At 39.0% G+C, this 12,007-nt stretch overlaps 1 protein-coding gene across 9 annotated transcripts in view; it reads right to left on the bottom strand.

The window, feature by feature from the left end:
- Nucleotides 1–12,007, bottom strand: part of LINS1 (lines homolog 1) — a 32,533-nt gene that overhangs the window by 2,593 nt on the left and 17,933 nt on the right. For 6 of the 9 annotated variants that reach the window (XM_055555521.1, XM_055555518.1, XM_055555525.1 and 3 more), the window contains 5 exons: nt 4,375–4,875; nt 4,164–4,253; nt 3,191–3,332; nt 1,933–2,523; nt 189–360 (listed from right to left, as the gene is read on the bottom strand). In XM_055555521.1, the coding sequence (XP_055411496.1) occupies nt 189–360; nt 1,933–2,523; nt 3,191–3,332; nt 4,164–4,253; nt 4,375–4,773 (1,394 nt within the window). In that variant the 5' untranslated portion in view covers nt 4,774–4,875. Of the gene's footprint in view, nt 1–188; nt 361–1,932; nt 2,524–3,190; nt 3,333–4,163; nt 4,254–4,374; nt 4,876–7,683; nt 7,707–12,007 lie in introns of those variants that run through there. The other 3 variants (XM_055555523.1, XM_055555524.1, XM_055555527.1) reach the window with 3 other exon arrangements.

Raw genomic sequence — 12,007 nt, 5'->3', positions numbered from 1 at the left:
ACTCAAATGTAATCTATTTTCATGTAGGGCAGTGTTAAAGGAATTGGAACTTATAAGGAAACCACAAGATTGTGAGGGATTTTTTCCCCTAACGATGGAAAGTAAATTGTATGTCCAATACATTATTAAAAATGTTTTCTGCTTTCCTGGCCATGTTAGTTAATATAATTACTTTAAAATATACAAACCTGGTCAACTTCAGGTAGATGCCCAGCGATGCTTTGGCAGCCTCCAGCATGTCATCGTCTTGTTCTATGAAGACCCTAGACAACCACTCACAGAGATTGTGTGATTGCAGACAGGGCTGAAGGTGAGGCTTTAAGAAGGTCAGTAACTCAGACATGAACCTCTGGTAATCAACTTCAAAACATGAAAAATTTAAAGAGAAAACAACAGTTTATGAATGCATTTATAATAACTTACCTATTCACATACATTTATAACATCTAGAGTACTTTAATGGAGAAGGCAATGGCACCCCACTCCAGTACTTTTGCCTGGAAAATCCCATGGACGGAGGAGCCTGGTAGGCTGCAGTCCATGGGGTCGCTAGAGTCGGACACGACTGAGTGACTTCACTTTCACTTTTCACTTTCATGCATTGGAGAAGGAAATGGCAACCCACTCCAGTGTTCTTGCCTGGAGAATCCCAGGGACGGGGGAGCCTGGTGGGCTGCTGTCTCTGGGGTCGCACAGAGTCGGACACGACTGAAGCGACTTAGCAGCAGCAGCAGCAGAGTACTTTAAAATGCATTATCATAATTCACACATTCAAAAGTTTGAGTTAGGGATTATCTCTACTCTGTATATTAGGAAATTGAACTTCAGAGAAAAAAAAAAGACCCACTTGGTAGGATATAGTTAAAATATGTAGCCAGATCATCTATTTGCCACAGTGTCGAATAGCTAGTATCTCTGAGAAATAAAAGTTACATGAATTCTTGCTGCTGCTGCTGCTGCTGCTAAGTCACTTCAGTCGTGTCCGACTCTGTGCGACCCCAGAGACAGCAGCCCATCAGGCTTCCCCATCCCTGGGATTCTCCAGGCAAGAACACTGGAGTGGGTTGCCATTTCCTTCTCCAATGCATGAAAGTGAAAAGTGAAAGTGAAGTCGCTCAGTCGTGTCCGACTCTAGTGACCCCATGGACTGCAGCCTACCAGGCTCCTCCGTCCATGGGATTTTCCAAGCAAAAGTACTGGAGTAGGGTGCTATCGCCTTCTCCGGAATTCTTGCTAAAAACATATAAATGAATTCTTGCTAAAAACATATAAATGAACAGTAGAACAGAAATTGCTTCACTGGATGCCACAGTGTTTGTACTAGAGGCAACAATACAACCAAACAAAAATAATTTGCCTTCAAAATACCAGCATAAAAAATTTTTGTTTGTTTAAAGTTTTTTAAAGCACTTTAAGAAAGTACTACTATTAAGCACAAAAGTCAAAAAGGTTTTGAGGCGTTTTAACTGCAATTTAAATCTCTTGATTTATGTAACCAACGCCATCTAGTGTTGTAAATGACAACTGCACAGGATTATACCCTACATTAGTTTAATTCAACTCCTAATTATCAAAACTCTGTATTAGTAGATATACCAATTTTGTGAAGGAAAATATGAATAATATACCACAAGTATCTGAACATGAATTGACTAACATTGCTTACTTTTCAGAGACTCAACAATCTTTTTCTTTTAACTACAGTTATTAACTACGCTATGCAAATTCAGTTTAGCACACAAAACTGAAACTTTTTAAAAGACAATTCTAGCTTTTTATCTTTATTGGAAGAAAATTTAATAAATTATAACTAGAATAAGATACAACTTAAGTTAGTGAAATTACAATCCTGAGCTTTGATAATTAGGAATAATTTTACTTCTGTATATAATTATCCATTACTTTACATACAAAAGGCATTCAGAAAGTTACCTTTCATTTCATTTGCTGAAGCACAATTTTGAAACTTGATTTCTAAGGATCTTATGATAAGTAAGCTCAATGCTCTAAGAATCACATGATCTGGACCAGGGGCATGCTCATATCCAGCTAGGACTTCACCACCTCCAAAGCAGGAACGTTTTCCACAGACAGACAACGTCCTCAACAAACCCAAATTCACAGCTTGCAGAACAGCACTGGCCAAAGCTAACAGGTCCACGTCCAAAGGATTATCTGGTGGCATGAAGGCAGGGACAGATCCCCGACAAAGGTCTTCACCCACTTTGCACAGAAGGCACTTTTTGATGAAGATGATCAACTTCCTTTTGACAAAAGCCTGAATAGGCCAGGTAATAACATCAAACACACAAGAAGGTTTCAAAAATAAAATCCTCTGGCAAGTGAAATGTAACTTCAGGTAGATTCTGGAGGCTATAAGAAGTTCAAGCAATTCCAGGAAACATATCAAACTGTTTATTAGTTTAGAAGCATCTTGGTGGTTTTCAAAATGCTGAGAAAATAAGGAATTGTAAAAGACTTCAAAAAGAGTGTCAAAAGGAGTCAGGAACTGTTTTAGAATTTCTGCAATTATAAAAATAGTAATTATAAGCAAGAGGAAAAACAAAGTTTTCTTAAAACACAATTTTACAATTCAATTTTTAAAATCATCATCACTTCGTAAGGCGAAAAAATGGTTTGGATTATTCACCTCTAACACAAACAAATGAAGATAAACATGCCAACAGCTAATAATCACGGCTAATATCCATTTTACAAACATCAGTAACATCAGACTATGCAAAGGACATACAAAAATGGAAAGCTTTAATTTCAATTTTTAACAATAGTGAAAAGAAAGTGAAGTCGCTCAGTCTTGTTCGACTCTTTGCGACCCCATGGACTATAGCTTTCCAGGTTCCTCCGTCCATGGGATTTTCCAGGTGAGAACACTGGAGTGGGTTGCTATTTCTTTCTTCAGGAGATCTTCCTGACCCAGGGATTGACCCAGGTCTCCCACATTGTAGGCAGATGCTTTATCATCTGAGCCACCAGGGAAATCCAGTAATAGTGAAGTTTTATATTTTTCCTTTTAAAAAGGTATCCTCAATCAAATACTATGGGGCACGGTTTTTTAGTTTTTCATACTTCAAAACAATTAGAGGTTGTAAAATAAGTTTTACTCATAAAAATATAATGCTCCCTGGGAACAAGACAACGACAATTGTTTATTGGGGAACATAGTTCATACCTGTTTTTTGTGAAGATGTATCTTTAAAGATTTCTTTAATTACAAAGGTAAGTATCCAGAGGCAGTATACTACTTTATTACTTTCAGAATATTCAGAAATATTTTTTTGGCAAAAAGAAATCCAGGAATTACTCAATGTTATCTATAAGTGAGAAAAAAATTTTTAAGTAGTAAGTTGTAATACAACATTTTATTTGCCATTACAAATTATCTATTAAATACACAATTCTACACAACATTGTTTACTTCGTTCCAAAAAAAAAAGTATAATATTTGCTAAAACAAGGACATAAATATCCCAGTATTCCTTAAGTCAAGAAATTTAATACACCATAGAAATAAAAAACTAAGAACATTAAATATTAGCAGTGGTTATTATCTCTGGTGGCTGGAATGATATGAAATTTTTATTTTGGTCTTTATCCATTTTCTCTTTTTCCAAATTTTCTATTGTACATACCACCTTTTTGTATTCAGGAAAGAATGTTGTTTTAAGAAAGGAACAAGCAATTATAGCTAAAAGAAGTCAGGAAATGTTTAGATATATTTATTAACTAATTCAGAGATAAGAGAAAAATGATTAATTTGTTCATATTTTTTCATTATGTTGAGGACCACTCTTAGAATTTATATTAAACCTATGAAAATGGTCTTAGACTCAAGCAGGGGCTCCTAAGCCTTGTTTTTGGAAGGGAAGAAGGAGGCCCACCTACTCCTTTGAGAATCTGAACAGATATGGACTCTGTGACTTGCAGTCTATCTTTTGAGTTGAGAATCTTATGTGTAATGATTTATAATGTATTTAAGACTCTAATCCTTGAAATAAGTCACCAACATATTATTCTATACTTATACTTTTGTGGATTTACACATTATGTGAGCAAATATTTTATTGATAAAAAACTGAATGCCAGAGATCAATTTTAAAGAAAATATAAAAGTAATAGTAACATAATTTGACTACTTATCTTACCTTTTCCTTCAGTTGGAAATACAGAATTAGTGCAAGACACTTTGCAGCCATGTGAGATAACAATTTTTCCGAGTTTTGGAACATACAGGTCTAAAGGCAAACAAATACATTTACCTACTGTTGCTGACTGTTTTAAAACTTTCATTTAAAAAAATCTAGATCTTAAAAAAAGAAAAAAAAAACACAAAACACAAAAAGTCAATGGGCTTACCAATTGAGATTCGATGTCAGATGATTTTAAAAGAATTTTAATTATATCTCTGTATTTCTCCTTTGCATGGAATTCAGTTTCCACAGACAATATTCTGGTTATCATCACTTTGATCACTGTTAACTGAAGGAGCATTATTTCTCGGGTACTGCTCATCAGAGAATGTCTCTGCAAACACATAGGTGCTACAGAAAAGGTAGACAAACTGACAGAGGATGGGTCCTGCTTGTCCTGAACATCGGGGGCGTCTGAGCATTCTGAGGAGGTGATTGTAGAACAATCTTGATCTGAAAATGCTGGGTTGAGATAAAAGACGTAATCATGGCTGTCATTTTCAAGTGTGGCTCCAAGAAGTACCTTCTTGTATAATTGTTCTAAAGCTTCAAAGAAAGTTTTCATTTTGATGGCCAAAATCTTTCTTAGAAGAAGGTCAACAACTCCAAATTGTAAATGTTAACCTTGGAAATGCGATGAATCTCTAAGATGTTTCTTCGGTAAAACCTAAAATAGGAAAAGTAATTTTAAAAGTGCAAGTGTTATACACGTTACAAAGGAAAGGCACCTGTTTTAATTGGAGGATAATTACTTTACAAGGTTGTGTTGGGTTCTGCTGTACAACAATGTGAATCAGCCATAAGTATACAAATATCCCCTCCCTCTTGAACCTCCTACCCCAGCCACCCTTCTAGGCCGTGTTACCTAGCAACTTCCTGCTAGCTGGCTATTTTACATTTGTTAATGTAGGTGTTCCAATGCCACTCTCTCAATTCTCTCATCCTCTCCTTCTAACGGAAAAGCGTCTCTTTCTATTTATTTAGTCTCTCAAGTTAAAGGTAATACTGACTGCGTAATTTTTAAATATGGAAAATTGGTAATAACATTATTTTTAATGTATAAAAACAAAATGTATGTTTTTCATGTAGATTTAAGACCATAAAATTATTTTTAGTTTTATCATAGCAAAAACTTCAGCTTTCCTCTAACCTTCTTCAATGGGCTATTAGGGTTTCCCAACATTGGTGTGATTAACAGTAAGAACTGGGTAATTTTGCTTTGGTGGGCTGTCTTATGCATTGTAGGAAGTTTAGCAGCATTTCTGGCCTCTACTGATTAGATGTCAGTAGCAGGCCCTGGGGGTTGGGGGTAGGGCAAAATTGTCTAGGTTGAGAACCACTTGGCCCATAACACAAATTCATTAACTTTCACCTTCAACTTGCAGATGAAAATCTAACGTTAGAATGCTATGCTAAGTCACTTCAGTTGTGTCCGACTCTGTACAACCCCACAGACGGCAGCCCACCAGGCTCCCCCGTCCCTGGGATTCTCCAGGCAAGAACACTGGAGTGGGTTGCCATTTCCTTCTCCAATGCATGAAAGTGAAAAGTGAAAGGGAAGTTGCTCAGTCGTGTCCGACTCTTAGCGACCTCATGGATTGCAGCCTAACAGGCTCCTCTGTCCATGGGATTTTCCAAGCAAGAGTACTGGAGTGGGGTGCCATTGCCTTCTCTGTAGAATACCATGTGGCCAAATTATTATGGCTATGTGGCCAAATTATTATGGTTATGCTGATTAACTCCCAACTTAAAATTAATAACATTGTTGTTCAGTCTCTAAGTCATGTCTGACTCTTTGGGACCCCAGGATTGCAGTATGCCAGCTTCCCTGTCCTTCACCATCTCTCAGAATTTGCTTAAACTCATGTTCACTGAATCAATGATGCCATCCAACCATCTCATCCGCAGTCACCCACTTTTCCTCCTGCCTTCAATCTTTCCCAGCATCAGGGTTTTTTCCAATGAGTTGGCTCTTCTCATCAGGTGGCCAAAGTACTGGAACTTCAGCATCAGTCCTTCCTATGAATATTCAGGGTTGATTTCCTTTAGGATTAACTGGTCTGATCGCCTTGCTGTCCAAGGCACTCTCAATATTAATTTTCATAACATTAAGTTAAAAAAATTTTAATGCCATCCCAAGAAAAAGATAGGATATTAAGCAAAAGCAATCCAAACATGAGGAAACTAATTTGTATTTGTAGTTGGTTATAAACTTATATATCCTGGATGTCTCAGGCTCCTCTGACCTGATGGAGACCAGAAAGAAAGGAAAAAATCAGACATGGCTTTTAAGGAGAAAAATGGGTAAACAACTGACAGATGACTATTAGAGAAAGCATGTAGTTACTACAGAGCAGGCATGGCTAGGAAAAACTAAAGACCGTGGCGTGAGCAAGAGAGATTACTGAATAGCCTTCCAACGGAATAATGGGGCTGCTGGGAATTACCTGATCCGATGGGGCTTGGTCTTTTCACTGCCTTTGAGCTGTTTTGTTGTTGTTGCTTAGTCGCTAAGTCATGTCAGACTCTTCTGTGACCCCATGGACTGCAGCCCACCAGGCTCCTCTGTCCATGGGATCTCTAGAGCAAGAATATTGGAGTGGGTTGCCATTTCCTTTTCCAGGGTCTCTTGCTCCTGGGATCCAATCTGTGTCTCCTGCATTGGCAGGCATATTCTTTACACTATTTTACACCTTGGTAAATTATAGGTAACTAATAGCAATGCAAATAATTCTTGTTTATGGACATGCCCACAATTGTCTGGTGAAAGGGTAACCCTCCCTGTAGTGGGAAAACCCAGTTTTGCTTCCATCTGTAAACTCATTTTAATATTCCTTCTCTATATAAATTCACAGTTCATCAACTTTTAAAATGGTTGTGACATTTGGCTAGTTCTTTAATTAGTTAAATAAATTCGTTCCACCTTCATTTTATATGGGTCATGATCTTGTCCTTTTAAAATGCATCCTTTAACAAAACCCATGGAATTCTCTCCTTTAGCCTGGCCCACTGACAAACGCCCATCTTTCACCCCTTCCCTCCTCACCAGAAGCAGTCTCGGAGGGAGCGCGGTCTCCTTCACTGGGTCCCACTTTGACCACGGGCCGCTGGCCTGCCCCTGGTCTTCCGCCCTCCCTCTGCAGTGGGTTCTTCCCCTTGCTTTGTTTCAAAGGACTTCCAACCCCTGGTCACCCTTATAAGGCAAAGCTGCGCTGTTCTAGTCCTTTAGTGCAGAAATATTAAGAATCCTATAGATTTTAAAGTTATAAAACAAACTTCTATGGTGCATATCTCACACAGTTTATAAACATAAGTATGGTAATAGCAGTAACCTTGTTCCGTCTGGCAATGTTAAAATTGACCTGAGCCTTGTGCTTCTAGAAAGCAGTCATGGTTAAGAAGCGCTACACCTTCTGTGTTCCAAGGAAGGGCTGACCACTGGTGACAGGACCCACCTCCACCTTTCCTTACTGACCTCCTACTTTTATAAACTCCATATTTTCTCCTTCTTCGAGAGGTTCCCATTAATAAACATTCTCCCTGTTGCATCCCATGGACAGAGAAGCCTGGTAGGCTGCAGTCCGTGGGGTCATACAGAGTCGGACACGACTGAAGCGACTTGGCGGCGGTGGCGGCAGCTGTTGCATCAGCTTGAATAAAATCATCTCATTAATTGTCTGGTATATTTTGTCTGTCACAAAGCAGAAATTAGTTTTCACATTCTCCTTCAAAGATGAATTCCATTGTGCTTATTTTACTTTTTAGTTTAATTACAACATTTCTTCCCAACAAAACTATTGAGATTTTTATATATAAAATATTCTGTAATAATATTTCTATTCATCTTAAGTTCTTAAATTTTACCACAAGTGAGAATAAAACTGCTATTTCAACTATTTTCAACCTATAAAAAGGGCTGTTGCGAAAGGTTCAATCATTTCAACACACAAAACTAAAATGTGAATGCCAATAAATTTAGGTAAACAAACACATACTTCGAGGGGTTAGGGGTGAGAGAACTGGCTGTTTTCAATCACAGTGGGACCTAGGACCTTGATAGGAGTGGTTATGAGAAATCAGATTGAAAAATTATAAACTTGAAGATACACAGAGTCAAAATATGCTTTACAGGCAGAAGAAATCACAAAAGCATAAACTAGAGGTCACAAATGGCAGGCAGATAACGAATGAGTGAAGATAGTAGGTGCTAGGCGGCTCCTACTCTCTCATAAACATTTCCTGATTTTAGTGTCTTTTAGGACATTAACACTGGCCAAACAAAATTGCATTGAAACAAATGTCTATGGTAGCCCATTGAGAATTGAGAATTGTAGCTGTTTTCAAGCAATTATACCACTAACAGCAAGGAAGGACAAATCCTGAAAAAACAAGCTAGGGGATTAAGCAACCAAACTTTTTTTCTGGAATGGTTGTTACAAGATGGGGATATCTCAAGCTGCATTACCGTATTGGCCTGGAGAAAGGCATACCCCTCAAACACCAGGCTCTTCAGAGATTCCAATAAAGCAAAGTATCTGAGAAAAAACGCTTAGAATGCTTACAGGCTGTGGATCCAGTTATCCTGGATAAATGACAAGAGATCTGCATAGTCTTGAAAGGACACAAATGTTAGGAGGGACCTAATTAGGACAAGTGAATGAGTGGTGCTTTTTGGAGTTTTTTCCAGAAAACACCTCGTGGCAGAGAAGCGTGAACTCCCATATTAGGGGGCTAAGGGCATGCCCATTACAAGCACAAAATTTGCTTAAAGTCTCTCTTGTACTGTTTAAATACTATAAACTACTTGAATTTTATAGTCAAATCTTAATAGTACTATGTTAGTCTTAATATAAAAAAGACAGTCCCCCCAATTTTCAAATAAAAATGATGGTCCCCAACCATCCTCACACAAAATCAATGATTTAGGGATCAGATCAGATCAGATCAGTCGCTCAGTCGTGTCTGACTCTTTGCAACCCCATGAATCACAGCACGCCAGCTAGGCCTCCCTGTCCATCACCAACTCCCGGAGTTCACTCAGACTCACGTCCATGGCGTCAGTGATGCCACCCAGCCATCTCATCCTCTGTCGTCCCCTTCTCCTTCTGCCCCCAATCCCTCCCAGCATCAGAGTCTTTTCCAATGAGTCAACTCTTCGCATGAGGTGGCCAAAGTACTGGAGCTTCAGCTTCAGCATCATTCCTTCCAAAGAAATCCCAGGGCTGATCTCCTTAAGAATGGACTGGTTGGATCTCCTTGCAGTCCAAGGGACTCTCAAGAGTCTTCTCCAATACCACAGTACAAAAGCATCAATTCTTAGGAGCTCAGCCTTCTTCACAGTCCAACTCTCACATCCATACATGACCACAGGAAAAACCATAGCCTTGACTAGACGAAACTTTGTTGGCAAAGTAATGTCTCTGCTTTTCAATATGCTATCTAGGTTGGTCATAACTTTCCTTCCAAGGAGTGTCTTTTAATTTCATGGCTGCAGTCACCATCTGCAGTGATTTTAGAGCCCAGAAAAATAAAGTCTGACACTGTTTCCACTGTTTCCCCATCTATTTCCCATGAAGTGATGGGACCGGATGCCATGATCTTCGTTTTCTGAATTGAGCTTTAAGCCAACTTTTTCACTCTCCACTTTCACTTTCATCAAGAGGCTTTTTAGTTCCTCTTCACTTTCTGCCATAAGGGTGGTGTCATTTGCGTATCTCAGGTTATTGATATTTCTCCGGGCAATCTTGATTCCAGCTTGTGTTTCTTCCAGTCCAGCGTTTCTCATGATGTACTCTGCATAGAAGTTAAATAAACAGGGTGACAATATACAGCCTTGACGTACTCCTTTTCCTATTTGGAACCAGTCTGTTGTTCCATGTCCAGTTCTAATTGTTGCTTCCTGACCTGCATACAAATTTCTCAAGAGGCAGATCAGGTGGTCTGGTATTCCCATCTCTTTCAGAATTTTCCAGTTTATTGTGATCCACACAGTCAAAGGCTTTGGCATAGTCCATAAGCAGAAATAGATGTTTTTCTGGAACTCTCTTGCTTTTTCCATGATCCAGCAGATGTTGGCAATTTGATCTCTGGTTCCTCTGCCTTTTCTAAAACCAGCTTGAACATCAGGAAGTTCACGGTTCACGTATTGCTGAAGCCTGGTTTGGAGAATTTTGAGCATTACTTTGCTAGCGTGTGAGATGAGTGCAATTGTGCGGTAGTTTCAGCATTCTTTGGCATTGCCTTTCTTTGGGGTTGGAATGAAAACTGACCTTTTCCAGTCCTGTGGCCACTGTTGAGTTTTCCAAATTTGTTGGCATATTGAGTGCAGCACTTTCACAGCATCATCTTTCAGGATTTGGAATAGCTCAACTGGAATTCCATCACCTCCACTAGCTTTGTTCGTAGTGATGCTTTCTAAGGCCCCCTTGACTTCACATTCCAGGATGTCTGGTTCTAGGTCAGTGATCACACCATCGTGATGATCTGGGTCATGAAGAACTTTTTTGTACACTTCTGTGTATTCTTGCCATCTCTTCTTAATATCTTCTACTTGTGTTAGGTCCATACCATTTCTGTCCTTTATCGAGCCCATCTTTGCATGAAATGTTCCTTTGGTATCTCTGATTTTCTTGAAGAGATCTCTAGTCTTTCCCATTCTGTTGTTTTCCTCTATTTCTTTGCATTGATCGCTGAAGAAGGCTTTCTTATCTCTTCTTGCTATTCTTTGGAACTCTGCATTCAGATGTTTATATCTTTCCTTTTCTCCTTTGCTTTTCGCTTCTCTTCTTTTCACAGCTGTTTGTAAGGCCTCCCCAGACAGTCATTTTGCTTTTTTGCATTTCTTTTCCATAGGGGTGGTCTTGATCCCTGTCTCCTGTACAATGTCACGAAACCCATTCCATAGTTCATCAGGCACTCTATCTATCAGATCTAGGCCCTTAAATCTATTTCTCACTCCCACTGTATAATCATAAGGGATTTGATTTAGGTCATACCTGAATGGTCTAGTGGTTTTTCCTACTTTCTTCAATTTAAGTCTGAATTTGGCAATAAGGAGTTCATGGTCTGAGCCACAGTCAGCTCCTGGTCTTGTTTTTGCTGACTGTATAGAGCTTCTCCATCTTTGGCTGCAAAGAATATAATCAATCTGATTTAGATGTTGACCATCTGGTGATGTCCATGTATAGAGTCTTCTCTTGTGTTGTTGGAAGAGGGTGTTTGCTATGACCAGTGCATTCTTTTGGCAAAACTCTATTATGCTTCATTCCGTATTCCAAAGCCAAATTTGCCTGTTATTCAGGTGTTTCTTGACTTCCTACTTTTGCATTCCAGTCCCCTATAATGCAAAGGACATCTTTTTTGGGTATTAGTTCTAAAAGGTCTTGTAGGTCTTCATAGAACCGTTCAACTTCAACTTCTTCAGCGTTACTGGTTGGGGCACAGACTTGGATTACTGTGATATTGAACATTTTGCCTTGGAAAAGAACAGAGATCATTCTGTTGTTTTCGAGACTGCATCCAAGTACTGTATTTCAGACTCTTTTGTTGACCATGATGGCTACTCCATTTCTCCTGAGGGATTCCTGCCCACAGTAGTACATATAATGGTCATCTGAGTTAAATTCACCTATTCCAGTCCATTTCAGTTCACTGATTCCTAGAATGTCGACATTCACTCTTGCCATCTCTTGTTTGACCACTTCCAATTTGCCTTGATTCATGGACCTGACATTCCAGGTTCCTATGCAATATTGCTCTTTACAGCATCGGACCTTGCTTCTATCACCAGGCACATCCAC

Source organism: Bubalus kerabau, chromosome 19 (assembly GCF_029407905.1).
Source record: "Bubalus kerabau isolate K-KA32 ecotype Philippines breed swamp buffalo chromosome 19, PCC_UOA_SB_1v2, whole genome shotgun sequence".
Lineage (NCBI taxonomy): Eukaryota > Metazoa > Chordata > Mammalia > Artiodactyla > Bovidae > Bubalus > Bubalus kerabau.
This window is presented reverse-complemented; position numbering and strand designations above follow the sequence as displayed.